Source organism: Lissotriton vulgaris, chromosome 1_1 (genome assembly GCF_964263255.1).
Source record: "Lissotriton vulgaris chromosome 1_1, aLisVul1.2, whole genome shotgun sequence".
NCBI classification, from domain to species: domain Eukaryota; kingdom Metazoa; phylum Chordata; class Amphibia; order Caudata; family Salamandridae; genus Lissotriton; species Lissotriton vulgaris.
The window spans coordinates 2004352391-2004373457 of NC_141685.1; the positions used below are offsets into that span (position 1 = coordinate 2004352391).

Here is a 21067-nt window from a genome sequence, read left to right on the forward strand (position 1 = left end):
GCCTCCACACTGCTCCTCACGGTCGTCGTCTGCCACTCCAGGCCACTTCCTCCACCAGGCGTGCCCTCTGGCTAAGACAGGCTGCATACACAGCCCAGGATCTTGTACTGCGATGCTCTCTCGGCCCATGGGGCACACAGCGGCCCGACTGCACTGCCGACCCCCTACCACGATATCCAACGCGAGGGGGGGTGCCAACACAGCCCGCGGGACCCCACGCTGCCAAACCAAAGAGAGGGCGCCGTGGAGCTACCGACCCGGGCTCTTCTCACTGCCTCTGTGGCCAGGTCCAGCCGATGGAACACTCCAGCCCACGGAACACTCCAGCCCACAGCGGCCGACCAGCCGACTGCGTCCCGGAGCCACGCCTCAGCTCCTCCTCAGCCTGGCGATCGGCCGATGACCAGTCACAGGGCATATTTCAGGCGCCGCCGAGCTCTGCACTCGGCCCCCGTCCAGGACAGCAGCGGCGCAAATGGCCCTCCGGGCCTTCCTCACCCGACCAGGCCTCTCCCCCACGCCGGCTGTATCTCGGCTCCGCAGCTGCCTCCAGCACCCAAACTACCCCAGGCGGTGGAGCAACCTGGGACGCGCCGCAGGAGTGGTAAGTATAGTCACATCATGTCAACAGAACACACCCCGCCCCGCAACATAGCCAAACATCCCGCAAATAACACACAAGACCGTGTTAGTTTGGGGAAAGTTGCTGCAGGTTTATTACATACGTTATGTAATCATGGTGGGTTATCTTACGGGCGATCCGAGGGCAGGCCGGATTCTCACCACCTGCCCGCCTGATGAGCCAAGCAGTGCTGTGGCGAACCACCCATATGCTGCACCATTATGGTAAGACATCTAATCACGCCCCATGCGGGGCGTATCTAGGCAAAGCCCAAGTTGCACAGGTACACAACCGCCGAAGGGACTACTGGGGCGCCGACACGGGTTCCCGGACCTCCCATGAGGTTCCAGGTTTTAGGCTCTGGCATCCCTATGTGCCTCTCTCTCTGCTTCCGGATCGCCCTGTAACACCGCCTGCAATGAAAGAAGTACACATTAAACATTCCAACAGGTGCCCCCCCCCAACTGACGCGCAGGGTAAGAGGTAGGGAGGGAAAAGAGTGTCCCAGAAGTACGACGCGCGGCGTCCGGAGCGGCAAAGAGGCTACTAAGATGGCGAGGGGAAGTTAAATACCCCTCACCCTACCAGCCGCCGCGGTCGTGCGTCACGGCCCTCCCCCCCTCCCGCCGGGACTCCTCCTGCCCGGGGAGGAGTGGATGACTGAAGGTAGGGGGCGGGGGAGGTCCTCTGCGACTACGGGCCCGCCCTCCTGATGGCCACCGGGTGGCCTCGGGCAGCCGCATAGTCACATAATGTCAACAGAACCCCTGCCCCGCAACATAGCCAAACATCCCGCAAATAACACACAAGACACAGTGTTAGTTTGAGGGAAAGTTGCTGCAGGTTTATTACATACAACGTTATGTAATCATTGTGGGTTATCTTACGGGCGATCCAAGGGCAGGCCGCATTCTCGCCACCTGCCCGCCTGATGAGCCAAGCAGCGCCGTAGCGAACCACCCATATGCTGCACCATTATGGTAATAAATCTAATCACGCCCCTTGCGGGGCGTATCTAGGCAAACCCCCGGTTGCACAGGCACACAACCGCCCGAAGGACTATTGGGGCGCCGACACCCCGGACCTCCCATGAGGTTCCAGGTTTTAGGCTCTGGCACCCCTATGTGCCCGCTGAAGTACAGTGCTGTACCTCTCTGCTTCCGGATCGCCTTGTAACTCCGCCACAGCCCGGCCGGCGGCCACCGTCGCCGTCCGGGCCCCCCACCACTTCGCTACCTAGATTACCTGCAACCCTTGCTCCGCAGAGCTTCTTGTAAGGCCCATACAAACTAGTCCAAACAGACTGGTATAAGGTGAACCCAATCAACCACAAAGTGACCTTTGATCCTGTCCTGAATCATTACATGCCTGATGAAACCAATACCCCTCTGACACTAATCTGCAGATTTCCCCCGGGTCCATTTACATCTACAGCAGTAGTGTAGACCGTCCCAGGTTCGTGATGTCATTACCCCCAGGTGAATGCAAGTGATGAGGAGGGGCTCCCACTGCTGATAGCGCTTCCTATAATCTATACAATAGGCTGTTCCAGCGCATGCCAATGAGACCCAACCACACACATTCACACAAAGCGTCTGCAGACTTCACCCAGGTCAAGTTTCATCTTCTGCAATAACGCAGTCCTCCGAATAAGTGAGGTCGTTACCCCCGCAAGTGAATGGCCAGGGGATGGGGAGGGGCTCCAACAGAATCTATAGGTTGCTCAAGTTTATTCACGAGTCTGTTCCGGCGCAAGCCAGGGAAGCCCAACCCCACGTGTTCGTGAATCCGTGCGTCCAATTCCTGATATGAGCCCACTGTGCTAAGCCACCACCCATCTGGGTGTAAACGTGCAAAAGTGGGTGTTAAAGGTTACCAGCTTGACCAGTGTGTACCCACGCAAACTAAGTGGGGAAAATTGTGAGGGCCCCTCCCCATTGGGCGCCACAGGAGGAAGCCATGACAGCAAATCATTTGCCATGACAGCAAATTTACAGAAAGTAAATTGTATAATTTAAGGTGCCCAGGTAAAATTCGCACAGCAATTAAAGTAGTTTCATAATAGCTGATATGGGCAATTCCAATAGCTTATTTACACAAACTATTTGCTGCACGTGGTACTGTACTGCCTCCTACTAGCCCTATCAGGTGGATGTAAAAGCGTCGCCCGCTGGTAACATGTGCTTGGGGTAATAGCCGCTTGTGTACATTTAACAACCTTAGTGCATGTCAGGAGGAGGATGCCCAAAATACTATAGTGCGATCAGCTCGACTCCCGCCATTGCTGTGAGGCTCCCTGGTACATCCGGCCCAAAGCAATGGAACATTATGCTATCCCAGAGGCAGTAACTAACAAGCATGTTTCAAGACCCAAAATGTGTAATGCTGAGTCTTGAAAAGGCTGGTGAAAAGTATGTTAGGGTCTCTCCCCTGCCCCAATATACTTCGTATAACAAACAAAGGACCAATGAGGTGCTACCTGAATGAATTACTCGTCCTGTATATACAATGTACCAAAGTCGAAAAATACAGAGGCAGGCACTGCATCCCCTGTTGGGTGACCCATGCAAATCCCCTCACGCTAATAGCTGAAGTCCTATCCCGGGTAACCCTACCTGTTGTCCAAAGTGACCCTCGATGTGGAAAGACACCTGCCCTAGTTTGCTTGGTAGCCCCCAGGGTTGCTAGCCCTCCACTGACGTTTGAGAAATGGGCATGCTTGAAACTTGAAGATATTGGTGGACGTATGTAAGTGCAGTTCAAGAGATAGACCAAGCCCTGAACTACGCATGCATAACTCTGCGCACTGAATAAAGCGGGAGCCTGCCCAAGAAACTGCCCCTTGTTCTGCGACTCAAGGGGGACATGCAACACCCCTTCTAGAGACGCACCGCCCAGCTGCGCCCACAGCCCCACACGAATGACAGTTTGCTATGGTGCCATCCTGATGGCACATCAGGTGGCCCCCCAAGTGGGTAGAGTGGTTCTCCAAGTGGTTCCTGCATTTGAAACAGAACCTCCCTAATAAAGCCCTGTCCCCCCTCATATAACAATATGAATTCACTGTATTGGGTCAAGGCCCACAATGCCGCACACAACCAAGTGCAAGCCTGTTTGACAGTAACAAGAAGCAGGTCGACCACATACATTCACATAAGGAGTAGGGACAGGTGGAAACTATATTAATTATTCTAATGGTAAATCAAAATGACTGCTGCACTTGTTACTTTTCTTCCCATGACCACCTCCGCCTGAATTGTCCTGCCCTCGCTATTGTCTGAAAGGAGCCTCTTAATATAGAAAATTATAATCTCCTTGACTCGGGAGGGTCCTCCCAGGGTGTTCTTGTGGTATGAGAGTCTGCCTCAACGACATGTTAACCTTCTCCCTGTGCTTGGTCCTCTACTGAAACTGCGCACTTCACTTCTCTCTTGAAACACCCCACAACTTGCACTAGTACGCTCTTGTAGCATGCACGCCTGACCCTTTCCTCCTGTAAAGCCCCGAATGCTAACTCTTGTAATGCATGCTCAGGAGAACAGGTCTGTATTTAGCTTGAAACGTGTTAGCAAAAAATGCTCTCACGTATCGGTACTGTTCAAGTTGTGGCGCGGTCTGACACAATCTAAAGACAACTGTTCCCACCCCAGATGGGACCCGAACCCACAATCCCTGGCTTAGGAGGCCAGTGCCTTAATCCATTAGGCGACTGGGGCTGCTTGAAAAAGTCTGCGCTGTAAGGAGGCCTAAAAGATAGTGTACATCAATGCCCACTGCTGCAACCACACATTGTATTAAGAGGAAGGGGTCCCAGTGAAAGTGGGAGACATAAAAACACTTCACAAGAATTGATCCAAAGCAATAGTTATGAACCACAAAGTTTTATTCAAAATGTGATCCGGTGTCATAACTACACGTAGCAAAGCAAATAGTTAACTGTATTCATGGTCATACAGTGCCCCAGGGAGGAAAGGGAAGTGTTCGTGAAGGAGGTAAGGAAGTGGTGGGATAACGTGACAGTAAAATCAACAATTTCCAAATATTATTGTGCTATAAATCACATAGCAGTGGGTGCCACAAGCTTATGGCAACATTACATATAAATAGGCATACGACACATGATACAATGTAAATGCAATTTTCGCATGTGTGGTTGCCGTAATTGAACAAGCCGTCGACGTTTCGACCCTCTGAGATTGCAGGAAGATTTAACCTTGCTGCAGGGTCTTCATCAGGACCAAGGAAGGGGCAGGGGACCACATGGTCCGTCGTATGCAACATGGCCTTGTAACTACTTGGAACACGGGAGGTCTTAGTCAGCATCGAGACGTGGCATGGTGCCGGTACTCGTTATTCGGTAAAGTAATTTTTCACAGGGAGTTCAATCCACAGTCGAGTTGGTGACAAAAGTTCACGGAGCTCCGTTCGCGGGCCCACCCGGTGCCCCCAGATGGGGGAAACTGGAAGTGGCAGCCACTTGCTACAGGCTCCTCTGTACCGGGAATGCCGCCGCGGAGTGCGGCCGGGAGAATTACCCCCCCTCGCCGTCCCAGATGCCAAAACATCAGCCCCCAACTGGCCACGACCATGGCGTGCCACCGGGGCGAGGTCCCACACTGCACAACCAGCAAAGAAAGGCCCCTATGGGGGGGGGGGGGTTGGTGAATAGAGGTGTTCAGCATAGGCTCTCACCTCCACACGCGGGGTGGGCGAGCAGATAGGTCGGGGGTAAATCGCCTGTACGCAGGTGTCTACCATTTCCCCTACAGTGCAATGTAGATGCGTAGAGGGAGCACCAGTTTGTCGACGATTCCTAATGCAGCCAACCCCGGACAGGACCACCCCAAAGACTGCGTAGCCCAAACCGCCCACAGCACCCGCCAGCGCCAACCCGCCGTGGGTATGTTGACCCTGACTCACGGTGCTGCCCCAGCCTCAACAGCGGCCTGCAGCTATGCAGGCTGCCTGGTCCGGCTCAGACCTCCCAAAGGAGGGAGTAGGCGGAGGGGGGATCGGACGGCCCTAGGCCCACCTTACCGCAAGTCTTCAAAAGAGTGTCCCAGAAGTACGACGCGCGGCGTCCGGAGCGGCACCCCCCCTCCCGCCGGGACTCCACCTGCCCGGGGAGGAGTGGATGACTGAAGATAGGGGGCGGGGGAGGCCCTCTGCGACTACGGGCCCGCCCTCCTGAGGGCCACCGGGTGGCCTCGGGCAGCCGCTGAGTTACGAATCCACCAGGATTTCAGGATATTCAGCAGATGTGTGGTGGGCTGGACGGAGCTAGCCTAGCACGCGTCCGCCTTGTTGGCTCACCAAGCCATGCCCCAATTTAATGCACTTTTAATTAATAAGGTGATGGGAATATCCATCACATTCATGAAAGAGTAACCAGTCTGTCAAACATTTTTTGGTCTTAGTTTTGTATACTGTTCTTTTCCATGGTTCGTCACAGTGTTTCGTAAATCAGAACATCACACATTCTCTCTCTCTTTCCAAATGCCTCTTCTAATGCAGGACGGAGTCTGAGCGTTTTTTTTTAAAAATCATTTTTTTTCCTTAGAAGGCTGTTGGATATAAGCGTTTTTCTGGACTACAACTTGCCTCCCCTGGAAAGGAGGCTTTCACGGTTTATTTGTGGTCTCCTGTTATCTCTAATGGATATGCTCTGTACTTGTACCATTCCCACCCGTCATAAACCTTACTTTGCCTGTACCTATCTGCTAGATTGCTAAATACCCAGTACTAACAAATTACAGTTTTGTTATGCTGTTTTGCCGATGGCTTATTTGCTTTCATACTAGTTTTGGAGCTTACGGACATTGAGATGTGTTGGTACAGGTAAGTTTTATTTTTATGTTTTTTCATTATGGTCAGAATAATATTGAAAAATCTGTGTCGGTATGTTCTAAAACGTACCAAGCAAAGCTGTCAAAATTCGTTCACCAAGTAGCTTTTATCAAATCTTAGTCTTATGTTTGATACAGGACATTAAAATTAAATAGCCTAAAATATTGTTTCATCTTGTAAACTTTGCAGAGCTGGGATGATGAACTATCAGTAATTGCCCAAGGATATGCAGACCAATGTATTTATAAACACAATCCAAAAATTAAACAAGATGGGGCCACTCATTCAAAATTTCCCATACTGGGTGAGAATATCTGGCTGGCGAGTAAAGGTGTACCAATATTGCCAACAAAATCCTGGGTTGAACTAGAGGTCGCTGGTTACGTTTATGAAACACGCAAATGTACTGGTGTCTGTGGCCATTATACACAGGTATGTATTTTTTCCTATTCTACTGGCTGTTAATAGTGGAATATTTTAATAGTTTAGAACATTTTGTTTATCAAAAAATTATATATTCCTTTATTAAATAGGTTGCCTACAGTTTATGTTAATACGCGTCATGTTGAAAAATGTCTAAACACCTACCATTGGAAGGAATTTGAAGTACATGTTAAAATGAATATTTTATGATTTCTAAAATTATATTCTGCATTGTAGGAATCTTCATTGATAGTCATGAACGTAGATTATACCCGCCTGCGTGTGTGTACCCCCAGAACAATGCAAATCCATACAATAGGATGTACATATTTAGCAGATGTGAGATCAGGCATTTTTAAATGTAGGTACAACATCCTAGGTCTATACCAGCTATTTATCTTGCATTCACTGGTTTAACACATAATAAAGCACTGCAGGTTGTATGATTAAATAACTACTTCCTGAACCACGACTGCCTGAACCACGACCTCCTAAACCACTAAAGTTTAAACAACGATCTTTTCTTTACAACGACTTCCTGTACAACGAAATTCCTTTAATTAGTCTTTATTTGTGGGGGGAAACCCCCCCACACCCCCCAATAGTCACTTATTAGCGTGTTTATATGTTAAAGTGTTTTTACTTCAAATTAAATACAAATGTTAAACATCTCTTTTTATAAATAATACTCTTATAATTAATTATAAGTATTTTAAAAATCATTTATTCAAACAAATGACCTACCTTTTATTGTTCGAGATTTCCATGCTTGCTTTTCCTTGATGCCATTTCAAAAGTGTCAGCCATAGAGTTTTTACTCGCGTTGAGAAGAGAAAGGCTTTACCACAGTGAAATGCTAACCAACAGTGCCATCTACTGGCTTTAAAAGGTAAATTCATTCTGGATATTTTAAATGTTTTAAGTCGTTGTTCCGCAAAGTCGTGGTTCTGGACTTCGTGGTATGTGATTCTTCGTTGTTCAGACTTCGTTGTTCAGGTAAGTCGTTTTTTGATCTTCGTTGTTTAGGATGTTTCCCGCACTGCAGCGCCATATCTCCATAATGTTGCACCAAGGATGCCTAATGTTACAAGGTTAAAGATACAGAGGAAAAACGATTCTGCTAGCCAGAATATAAAGAGAAGCTGAAAAACATGTACAGTCTCATTTCGAAAATAGTGCACGGTCAGTTGCATTACAGCCTGAGTTCTTTTTTCTGGCTCATGCTGAGAGTATGTTAGAACACTTACTTGTTTGTGTCATCCTATTTGGCTAGCTGAGACTCTAAAATGTCTTTATTTGAGTTGATGTTTGTTACTTGTCTGAAGCATTTACTTTTTTCTTTATCTTCTGAAGGCAAATTCTTCGACGATATCTTCACAATTTCTAAAATGGCTGACCTGTGGGAGCAGGATGCAGCCTGAAATCCACATGCTGTATGTGTGGTTTGTTTATCCCGCTCCCATTCAGTGAAGAAGTGTGAACACAGTTAAGAAAATGAGAAAGAGAGCTCAAACACCGGGAAGAAATTTCCCAATGGTAAATTAGTAGACTTAATGGTTGAGGAGAAAGAAACATTACTGCAGAGGAAACATTACTGCAGAGGTTTCTACTTCCACAGCGACTCCAGTGGGTAGCAGTGTTAGAAGAGCAGGGCAATGACAGTGACAAGTGGGTATTAAATACTCTCAGAATGGCTTCACATTTCAGTTCAGGTCTACACCATCGTCCATTCCTCCGAAGCCTGAACCGAAACACTAGCTGCAGCTGCTCATGAAAGAAGCTCCAACATTATTACAGAAGCAAGCATCGGAGCCTGTTCCTCCCTTTCACAGAAGAGAAAGGCATCTATTTGAGATATTTTTCGGTTCACAAGAAAGACCCCATGCAAAAATTCAGATCAATCTTAGATCTTGCCAACAAATGGCTCAGGAAAGAGACATTTAGAATATTTGCCCTAAATCAAATTTCTCTGCAGCTCATAAAGGAACATTGGATGTGTGGAGTGGATCTCCAAGATGAATACTTCGACATGGTGGTAGCAAGACTGAACAGAAAATTCTTATGATTCAAAGTAGGAAACACACACTAGCAATAGACGTCTCTTCTCTTATGGTCTCAAATCAGTCCCTCAGACCTTTTGCAAATGCCAGCCAGTGGGACTGCCTTCTTTTGAATACAGAAGATATTTCTCCATATCACAACAATGGGTTGATAAAACCTCAATCAGCTAAGAAAGCACAACAGTGTCAACTTTACAGACTAGGGGCTAGATGTAGGTAAATCATATTTACGGATTCATAAATACCGAATTTTACCGGTTCGGTATTCATGAATCGGTAAATCTGATGTAGGTAATTATTCAGTAACACATACCGAATCGGTAGGATTCGGTATTTACCGATTCAGTAATTACCGAATCGGTATTTGCCATTGATTCCTATGGGCCTTGAAGCCCATGGTAATCAATGGCAAATACCGATTCGGTAATTACCAAATCGGTAAAAATACCGAATTGCCAAGGGGGACAGGGTGTCACTTTGACACCCTGTAGCACCCCTGTTTCTGGCTTGTGTGCCATGTTACACACATACATGCCGAAGGGCATGTATGTGTGTACCATGGCACAGGTGTACATGCACAGATGTGCATGTACACAGGAATTCGTTATTTACCATGCAATAGTATTACATGGTAAATAATGAATTCTTAGGGGCCTGTGGCACTGTTTGCAGTGCCACCTACATCTGGATTTACAGAACCGGTAAATTTACCGAATCTGTATTTTACTGAATCGGTAAATTTACCGATTCTGTCAAATAAAGGCCCCCTACATTTCAATACCCAAATACCGGTCGGTAACGGCCGAAATCGGCCGTTACCGACCGGTATTCGGTCTCCTACATCTGGCCCTAGGTGTTTAGATCAATGTTCAGAGGTTCTAAACAAAGCAACTGTCTTTCTTCATGATTGCTGTCATCAAAGGGTTTTTGAAAGTGTTAAAGAAAACAGATCCTGTTTGGCAGTTGGCTTCTCTTCAATGGGAGCTCAATTTGATCCTATCTAAATTGGTGGTGCCTCCATTCAAACTTATCAACAAGGATTCATTGCAGCATCTTTCATCGAAAACAGTATTTTTTTCCAATACATCATCCCAAAGAATAAGTGATCCATAGGCTGTTTCATCTATTTTCCTTGCAGTAGAGTAGTAACGAGAACACATCCTTCTTGCCAAATGTGGTTCCGGATTTTCCTATGAATCATTCATTCTTTTTGCCTGTTTTCTTCAGTAATCCATTCTCTCCGTTACAGAAACCTCTACATTCTTCTGATGTATGTCGAGGTCTGAACTTTAACCTAGATAGAACAAATGAGTTGAGGAAATCCAACCATCGTTTTCTTAGGTATGAGCCACTTCGTATGGGTATTGCCACAATCAAGCAATCGATCTCCAGAAGGATGGTTTCTTCCATTTCACTTTGTTGCCAATTGACCACCTAGCCTTTATTTGGCAAATCCATAGCTCATTCAAGAAGGAGGAAAGCAGCAACTGCTGCTTCATGGAAATCAGTACAAACTTTCACTAAACATTGTCTGGATTTAGATTCTAGAATGAATACAATAGTCAGTCAAGCTGTCTTTAAAAAATCTTGTGTGTGTTGCCTTTGGCTTATATTTAAAAAAGTGTTTTTTTCCTCTGAAGTCACGCCATTTGAGTCCCAAAGACTGTGCACTGTTTTGGGGATAAGCTTTGTGTTCAATTCTACGTTAAGGACTATCAATTAAGAACCTATGGTGAAGAAGAAAAAGTTAAGTAATTGTAATCCTAGTTATACATCATAAGGATTTTTATTGAAGTCCTGGACAATCAACAAGAAGTTCTTTTGTTATTCTTATATTGACATAAGCGCTCCAAAAACAACTGAGGCTGTTTGGCAACTGTCAATACAAGGCATGCTGAAATATGGAATCTTCTGGCTCCTTAAAGAGTGCATGTTTTCCATCTTTTCTTTACATTTTGACTTGTCTGATTAGCCATGTATTGTTCCAAACTTTTAATTGGTTTCTGTTTGCCCATTCGACTGGAGATTGTAACCAATCCCTTGCACAAAGTTTTCCAAAAACATGAAACATATTGAGTACCTCTGTCAAATATTATTATATGAGGCAATCCATTAAGTAAAAAAATATCAGTCAAAACACTGGGCATTTGGCCATTTCAGCTATTAGGATTAGAGGCATCTTTGAAAAAGGTGTCCACAGTAAACCTAGAAGAACTTTCTGAGGATGGAAGATCTCTTAAAAAATCTGTAGCGCTTGTATGCCAAGTTTTTGGAGGCACTGCTAATTGTTGTAAATATCCAAGTGGTTTAGAATATTCAAATGAACACACAAATGGGAGAAGCAGGGACACATTTTTAAACGTAAGAATTAAATGTTGGCCACTAAACTGATCATAGAACTAAATCCAGAGTAGCTCATTGCTTGTTCAGTAAAATGCAGGTTTATTTTGGCACGATATAGTAGCCTTTTTACAACTTTCTTCCAATTCTCGGACATCCATCTATTTTTTAGCCACCTTGATCTTGTTTAAAAATAATTGAATAATTCCAACCACTCCCTGAGAAGAAATAATAGGCAGGTCTTATGTAAGTGATGACTCAGGACTGCAACTAGAAAGACTAACACATTTATATAAACCTGCATGTACATGATAGTAAAATCAAGCACAGAGGAATGCTCATCTAGCTTGACAGGCTTTTTTACATTAAAGATTTCTCAAACACTGTAAATTCAGAAGAATAAGAACTGATTCAGAATGTCAGAAATGTTGGAGTCCACAAAGCACTGACAAAACTGTTGTATCATTGCACAACGCAAGTGGCATTACACAATATTTAAGGTCCCCAAATAGGATGCAGGAGGCAACTTTCCATTCATTGCCTTCTTTTATTTGCAATAAATATACAAAACAGTGATGGAGGGAATCGAAATTTGCCTAGCTTACGTAACGGTAAGTTTCAATTCTATTAAGGACACGGAGGCGAGGATTATGCTATATCTTCCTTCGCTTTATTAACATAAAGAAACCACAGCAGCTTAGGAAAAGATATAATAAGAACAAAAAATGCTTTAAACATAAAGCATTAACGTAATGTTCAACAAAAAATCAACAACAACTCCCAAGAGTCTCTTTGTCATAATCATAGTCCACAGTCCTTTGTCACTGTTCATCATCCCTATATAACCGGACTTCCCATCATCTTCCTCCTCTTTCTTCGCGCAGATCACGCTAAGCCTCATTGGTCCTGTTTAGCCCCGTCGTTGCCTGCCAAAAAAGGAACAGCATCAGCGAGGTGGCCCAGGAAAAGTTACAACAAGGCGAGGAGCATACAGTGAACAACACAGTATAGACAACGTAAAGGAAAACGCTTTACTTACTGCCATACGGGTGGGTAGAGACACCACCGTAGTCCGGGCGGGATAATCCTCGCCTCCGTGTCCTTAATAGAATTGAAACTTACCGTTACGTAAGCTAGGCAAATTTCGATTCTATGACAGGACCGGAGGCTTCAGATTATGCTAGTTTAAAGCTTACTTACCACCAACTGAGCTAAATCCACCACTGGCTTAAAATAAAACCTCTTGAAGGTGGAATCCGAGGACCAGTCCGCCGCTCGCATAAGGTCCTCCAGACGAGCACCCACCGAGAATGCCTTAGAGGCCATGGCCCCCCTGGCGGAGTGTGCTCCAAAGAGAGAAGTATTGATGCCCGCTTCCTGCATGACCCAACGCACCCACCGAGCAATAGTGGGGGAGGAGACAGCTTTGTGTGGCTTCCGCAGGGCAATCAACAACTGACGCTCGCCCGGAGGGCGCAGATCCAAGGTCAGGTCCTCATATGCTTTGAGGCATTGCACGACACACAACTTAGGAGTGTCAGTAAAGGCTGGATAAGAAATGGAACGCGACAACGTCTTAGTGCGTCGGCCCACCGTAAAAGTAACCCCATCCGGGGAAAAAATGCGTGCAGAAACATCCAGCGCGCGCACGTCCGAGACGCGCCTACAAGAGACCAGACATAACAACATGGCTAATTTCGCCGAAAGCTCCTTAAGAGACAGATAAGAATTCGCTGGCCACGACAGGAACAGATTCAGAACCAAATTGACGTCCCAAAGGACGGAGTACCTGGGTTCTGGCGGCAGTGCGAGGCGAACCGCTCGCAGAAGCCGGCACACAAAAGGGTGTTCCCCTACCGGATGGCCATCGATGTTATCATGGCCCGCAGAAATCGCCGACCGGATAGCATTGATCGTTCTATACGCTAAACCCTTGTCGGCCAAATGAGCCAGGAAATTCAGCACGGGAACAAGGCCGGCGACCATGGGATCCAAATCCCTTCGTAAACACCAACGCATCCACTTAAGCCAAGCGGATCTGTAACGCTTCGTCGTACTATCGGCCCATGCCTTGGAGAGCAAGTGCTCAGCTGACCCCGAAAGGCCCGGGAGCGTCCAGCGTCTCCTGAGAGCCTCCACGCCACGAGGCGGAGAGTGTTCTGCATGACGAGAGGGTGAGGTTCCTGATCCGGGCTCGTCAGGAGCAGAGGAAACAGGGGGAGTAGGATTGGAAAATCCCAGGAAAGTTCCAGAAGAACCGGAAACCATACTTGAGACCTCCACAGCGGTGTAACCAACACCAGGTCCGCACCCTGGCGGCGTATCTGAGCCGCCGTTCGCATGATCATGGAGAACGGGGGAAACGCAAACGGCTGTTCCCGACTCCAATCCTGCAAGAACGCGTCCGTGGCCTCCGCCAGAGGGTCCGGCCTCCAGCTGTAGAACCGCGGCAGCTGGTGGTCGAGACGGGACGCGAAGAGGTCCACCGAGAAGGGACCCCAAAGGGAGTGTAGCCACCGGAAGACTCCCGGATCCAGTTTCCACTGGCTGGCATCCCTGAGATGTCGAGAGTGCCAATCCGCTACTTGATTGGACTGGCCTGGCAGATACTCCGCCGTCACCGCAATGTGACGAGACAGGCAATAATCCCAGAAGTCCTTCGCTAAATCCGCCAAGGCGCGGGACCGAGGACCTCCCAGGTGGTTCACATATCGGACCGCCGAAACATTGTCCATTCGGAGCAGGACACAAGCCTTGACCGAATCCTTGGTCCAACAGCGAACCGCGAAGGAGCCCGCCAGGAGCTCCAGACAATTGATATGCAATTGTTGTTCTTCTGACGACCAGGCGCCGCCGGTGGAAAAATCCCCGCACCGGGCGCCCCAGCCCGACCTGCTGGCGTCGGATTCTATGACCAAGTCCGGAGCCGACCCGAAGATCGCTCGCCCATTCCATGCCTCCATGTGAGACAGCCACCATGACATTTCCTCCTTCACTTCGTCCGTGAGGGGAACCCACTGGTCGTAACACATCCCACGGCGCAAATGCTGTGCCTTCAGGCGCTGAAGAGCCCTGTAGTGCAGCGGGCCTGGGAAAATCGCCTGGATGGAGGACGATAGGAGGCCTACCACCTTGGCGACATGACGCAGAGACGTACGATCCTTTGCGATCGTCTGCCGAAGCAGGTGTCGTATCTTTGCGACCTTCCGACTCGGTAGGCTCAAGACCGCCTGAACCGAATCCACCACGAAACCTAAAAAGGTGATCTGCTGAGTGGGAACCAAGACCGACTTGGAGCCGTTGACAACGAACCCCAGCCTCTGAAGCAGGCCGACAGCCTGACGCAGCTGTCCCGCCAGCACCTCTGGGCACTGTCCCATGAGGAGGATGTCGTCCAGGTACACTATCATACGGACTCCCTGGCTTCTGAGAAACTCCACCACCGGGTGAAGGACCTTCGTGAAGCACCACGGGGCCGAAGAAAGACCGAACGGCAGGGCGGTGAATTCGAACACCTTGCCGACCCACAGGAATTGTAGGAAACGACGATGAGGGGGGTGGATGGGAACGACCAAGTAGGCATCCTTGAGATCCAGTCGCACCATCCAATCCCGAGGGAGGAGCACGTCCCGAAGGAGGTGGATTCCCTCCATCTTGAAGTGACGGTAGACCAACCACCCATTGAATTCCTTGAGGTTGATCACAGGCCTCTTGCCCCCATCCGTCTTGTCTACCAAGAAGACGTTGCTGAGGAACCCATGCGGGTGGCGCGTTGATAGGCGGATGGCTCCCTTGCGCAGCAAGTCCGAGACCTCCCCGTCTATCAATCGCGCGTCGGAATCTGAGAAAACCATTGGGCGCGGGGGCCCCACCTGAGTTGGCTGGTCGTGAAATTCTATATGGAAACCTCTCACAGTTTGCAAAACCCAAGCATCGGCAGTGAGCAACTCCCACTCCCCGTAAAAGCTTGCCAGCCGCCCCCCAATCGGAACCTGATCCAGGCAAAGAACACTCACCGGGGGCATGTCCTTGTCCGGACTTCTTCTGGAATCCTCTTCCACCATAGCGTTGTCCCCTCGTGGGGTAGAAACTGGTGTAGTTGGCCGAGGTCTGGTACTGACCTCTTCCGGAGCCTTGTCCACGGTTGTTGGTCTGCTGACCACGGCCGATCGCGCGGCCCCTGCCGCGACCGGCCCCTCCAGAAAAACGCTGGTGAAACACCTTCTTGATGCTGGACTGGGCCTTGTCCAGCGACGTGAACGTGTTCACGAACTTTCCCAGCTCGCGGATGAAAGGTTCACCGAAGAGGCCACCCTGGGCCACTGCACCTGCCTCCGACGAGGCCAGGTCCCCCAGCTTCGGATCCAGTTTAATCAGGAGCGACCGCCGTCGCTCAGTGGACAGGGCACAGTTGGCGTTGCCCAAGAAAACGATCACTCTCTGGGCCCAGTTGGAGAGCACCTCCGGTGAAATGGCGGTGCCATTTGCTCGAGCCTCCTCCGCCATGTCGAGGATCTTCGTGGCGGGCCCGACCGCATCCAACAGCTTGTCCTGGCAGGCCCGCCAGGACCGATCGATCCCCTTCCTGGGGTCTTTCATGAATTTCGCCAGGAAGGTGGCCATCTTGGGGTCATAGCCACCTTCCCCTCCAGAGTAGGCCGCGGGCATTCCCCGCGCAGGCAACCCCTCGCTTCCTTCTCCAGGGGCTTGCGCAGCCGGCCCGCGACGAACTTCGCCACTGTCTCCCCCGGGGCCCAGGCCGCGGATCGGGGGTGGACAATCTCGTCCGGGTCCAGCATGCCCGACTCATCTCGGGGCATTTCCTTTCCCGAAGGCGCCGGGAGCCAAGATCGGGTCGACTCCCCGTCGTCATCCGTGTCCGGAGAATCGTAGATCGGGGAAGCGGGCGCCGTTGACAGACCGCCCGAAGTGCCAGGGTCCACCAAGGGCGTCGGAGGCACCGCCGTCGCTTTGGCCAGGAAGGCGTCACGAAGACGCTCGAAGGCGTCCTTATCCACGCCCTGGGACTCCGATGAAGGCCCCTCACTCCGGGGTCTCTTCGGAGCGGGCGGCAACCCGCCGGACGTCCCCGGGAGCACGGGGGGCGGCGGCACCTGCGCCGCCGCCAGCTTGGCACACTCCTCCACGATGCGGGCCGAGAGGCGGTCCTCCATGGGTCCCACCACCTCCGTCACACAACGATAGATGGAGCTGTCCACCGCCTGACAAAACTCATCATCCTGCAGATAGGGGCAGGCCTCCTCCTCATACTCCCCTTCCATGTCGGAACCAAGGGCAAATGCGGGGCACCCAAGAGGGCGGCAACCGAGAAAGTTCTCGAATGTGGGCAGGCCCAGCGGCTGCGATCACGTTTTGGGCCAGCTGACGTGGCAGGTGGGCTGCACCAACCCCCAAGCGCGCAGACCCTCCTCGCCGGGACCGGGTCTACGTACCCCTCAAGCGCGCTAGGCCACACACTGTTTAAAGAGGTGCACAGATCTCGCCCGAAGGCGATCCACGCGGTCGAACCGCTATACAGGCCCCGGAGGGCGTCAAAATTGTGAAAGTACAGACCCGGATCACCAGGTGTCAGAGGGGTACGCGAGGGTCGGCCCCTGCGCAAGCAGACCCCACGGCGCGGCTCCTCATACTGCGGAGGCGCGCCGGAGGGTCGGCGAGACGACAGGCCGCCCCCTTGCGGTCTATGTACACACCGCACACGAGTGGGAATAAAGTCGCGTAGGAACGAAGAACGTTCCCGCGACCAGGGACTCTGAAAGGGAATAAACCACACAAGGAGTCCCCAAAGACCGCAATACAATCAAGTACAATAAAGAAGACAAATAGAAAAACACTTATCTGGCTGCGGGAGCAGCGAAGAAAGAGGAGGAAGATGATGGGAAGTCCGGTTATATAGGGATGATGAACAGTGACAAAGGACTGTGGACTATGATTATGACAAAGAGACTCTTGGGAGTTGTTGTTGATTTTTTGTTGAACATTACGTTAATGCTTTATGTTTAAAGCATTTTTTGTTCTTATTATATCTTTTCCTAAGCTGCTGTGGTTTCTTTATGTTAATAAAGCGAAGGAAGATATAGCATAATCTGAAGCCTCCGGTCCTGTCATAGAATTCTTGAATTGATCTGAGCCGCTGGTAATCACTTGGGTCGTATCCAAATCCATTGTTATTCTGCACACCATGCCACCTCAGTTTGGACCCAAGTATATGCAAATCAGTCTTGACCCCCCTGCTGTAGGAACAGTCCAGCCTGAACTACCAACCTAGGTCCTCCCTGAACCAGAACACAACCAACCCAGGACTGGTTTTGCCCTACTTATGGGCTCAACAGCTGGATACAGCTTGGTTCCAGTGACTCAGTGTGCATGCTACTGCGCGACTCCAGAAATTATTTCTAATCATCACTCACCATTTCCCTGAAACCTTTAAACACTCAAAACATGCACCAATGGGGCCCATTGGTGCATTTACTTTGTTCACTTACACTTGGCTTCAAGGCTTCTGGTGAATCGCAATGGAGAAATGCTGTAACATTTGGTGGAGCGCCTAAACCTATTTAATCTATTTATTATTTATACCTGTAATATTTAAACATTTACCATGGTTTCATTATAAAATTAATTTATTCAGACACACCACTATAATGGCAATGGATCTGCTAGAAAGAAAATTAGGTGTAGAAAAATCACAAGACCAGCTTTTAAGATTCAATTTCCCAATTTTATTAAAAGCAAAACTTTATTATGTCTGACGTTTATGCATTAGTCAAAATCTTTATTCAGCAATATTAACTTTATTTCATAATGATCATATTATTTAGAGCTCAGGAAAATCGCTTTATTTTAGAATTCAGTTAAAGTTTAGCAAAGAACAGATGGTTCCAAATTCATTCTTCCCTAGCATCCCTAACTAACACACTCATCTTATACTTAATCCTACAAACAAACTAATAGGAAAAAACAGAGTTCTTACATCCAGGAATCAGTCAGCAAACAGGCAGCATCTCCGATGGAAATGGAAAAAGCGACCCCCAACCTTACAAATCCAGGGGTTTTTATACCTTATTTCTCAAGCTTAATCTATCTAAAATGTAACTTGCACTACTCATTCAAAACTCAGATTGGTCAATTCAGGGTGGGTGAGCATCCTCTCACCATTACGACATAAATTTTATAACATGTCAGCGGAAAAATAATGGGGCATTGTTTAGGACAGTCTTTGGCCTAGGCGCTTCTTTGCATTCGAAACATCAAGTTTTCTTCCCAGGCTCTGAGCATTACATAGTTCATGCTTGGCACTCCTCCTAGGTTCCGGGCTAGGCAGCCTTGAACTTCTCTCAAGCACAAACAGTTCACTCTGACTTCCAGGTTTTGACGCGCCTGCGCTGTCCAGCTCTTGCTCACAGTTCACTCAGGCAGCGATTTTCATACAGGCCTCAGAGGCCACAGTTTGGAACTATTATAGAAACAAACACAAATTCACGTTAGTGATTGCATTGAAACCCATTCTGTTTACCTCCCACCATGCTAAAGTTTCCCATTAGTCGTTACCTAGCAAATAAGCCACACAAATGCGTTTTATACTTACATAATCGACCCTCTCTTTTCACAAAACATGTACAAAAGCACATTTAAATAGCATTTTATTTAATATTCAAGCGGCACATTAGTTCACAACACAATAACATTACATATTATGTTATGTTATGTTATGTTAAAGTGCATTTTTATAGCGCTCGGCTACTCTAAAAGAGTGTCCCGGCGCTTTCCACAGGCAACTTACAGTGTATAATCAACATAACAAGTAAAACAGAGCCCAAAAGAGAAGGTGAAAGAAACCCACCTAAACAGAGTGTTTAAAAAGCCAAGTCTTCAAATTCTTCCTGAATTGAAGCAGGTTGGGAGTGCTACGGAGTGCCAATGGGAGCGAGTTCCACAGCTGGGAGGCCTTAAGACCGAAAGAGCGCCCCCCAATGCGGGCCTTCCTCACGCGTGGGACCACAGCAGTGAAAAGGGATTCCGAACGCAGTGAGCAAGCAGGGCGATAGAAAACTAATCTTTTCTTCAGGTATCCTGCGCCTGAGCCAAACAAAGCCTTGTGCACCAACGTCATAGATTTGAAGACAATCCGCTTCCGGATTGGAAGCCAATGGAGCGTCTGCAGCAACACAGAAGCCCGTGCTCGTCTATGCAGACCAAAGATAGCCCGGGCTGCTGAGTTCTGTGCCACCTGCAGACGCTGAACCAAATAATCCGGGAGGCCTAAGAAAAGGGCGTTAGCATAATCTAGCCTAGATCCGATGAGCGCCTGCACCGTAATCCGTCTGTGCTCCGCAGACAGTAAGGGAAGAAACTTGCGGAGCATTCTGAGGATGCCGAAACAGGTGCCGGACAGGCCAAGGATGTGCGCTCTCAGAGAAAGTTTGTTATCAAGCTTAACACCCAAGTTCTTGGCAACCAACGACGATTGTGCCGGAGGACACATGGCGGCCGGCCACCACTGCCGCCACTCGGGATCGAAGGCACAGCCGAAGAAAAGAACCTCCGACTTGCTGGAGTTGGCCTTCAGACAATTTCGCTGGAACCAGCTGAAGACCCTATCCAAGAAGTCCCAGATTCTCTCCCCATCAAATGTCTGATCTTTTTCACATGTGAAGAGGAGTTGTGTGTCATCGGCGTAGGACACGATCTGGGCTCCGTAAGCCTCAACCGCAGCCGCCAGGGGGGACATAAAGATGTTAAATAATGTCGGGCTCAACACAGAGCCCTGTGGAACCCCAACACCCAATGGCGGCATCTCGGCGGAGCTCTGGGAAACCCAGACCGTCTGGCGGCGGCCCTCCAGGAAAGATGTAAACCATCTGAGCACCGTCCCCCTTAGGCCAATGTCGTGAAGCCTGGCGAGCAGCGCCTTGTGGGGGACGGTGTCGAAAGCCGCCGACAGGTCCAACATGACTAGCATGGCCTTGCCACCCCCATCCAAGGTCTCCCTGATGATCTCAGAGACCTCCACCAACGCTGTTTCCGTACTGAAATTCGGACGCAAACCGGATTGGGATGGATGGAGCAGATTGTTAGACTCTAGGAAGTTCGACAAGACGCCATGAACATGTTTCTCGGTGATCTTGGCCAGAGCCGGGAGAAGTGAAATTGGCCTATAATTGGCCAAGACCTCGGCATCAAGACCAGGCTTTTTCAGGAGGGGGATCACCATCGCCCTTTTCCAGGTGCGTGGGACACTCCCCTCGCTCAAGGAGGCATTGAGGATCGGGTTGACCAGGGGATTCACCACTGCCGCCATCCCAGCCAAAAATTTGGCGGGGCAGGGGTCAAGTGGGGAGCCAGATTTAAGACTGGCTAACAGAGTCCGGGACATGTCACTGGAGACAGGTGGAAAGTCCTCCAGGATAGCCATAGGCATGGCCGATGTTCCAAGTCCTGCCCCAAGATCACAGCAACCCTCCACCGTGCTCGCAGATGATACAGGCGGAGGTGAATAAGAAGTGGGAGACGTGAACTCCTTCACAATCGTGAAGAGCTCCTTACAAGAGTTCGCCGACGCCTCAATCCTCCTGGCAAGGTATTCCCGCTTGGCACCAAGGACATCACGGTGATAGGCCTTCACCGCCGACCTATAGACGAGTTTGGCCTCCCCGTCGTATTGATGGCGCCAGGCACGCTCAGCGACCTTGCATTGGCTGCGAGCCATACGTAGCGCCTCTGTAAACCAGATTGCCGTTTCGCCGTGGACCGG

At 49.2% G+C, this 21067-nt stretch overlaps 1 protein-coding gene across 1 annotated transcript in view; it reads left to right on the plus strand.

Moving 5' to 3' along the window:
• LOC147751528 (glioma pathogenesis-related protein 1-like) overlaps nt 1-21067 on the plus strand; it is a 961356-nt gene that overhangs the window by 348052 nt on the left and 592237 nt on the right. The window contains exon 2 of the mRNA XM_086920012.1: nt 6659-6901. Within this exon, the coding sequence (XP_086776138.1) occupies nt 6659-6901 (243 nt within the window). The remainder of the gene's footprint in view (nt 1-6658; nt 6902-21067) is intronic.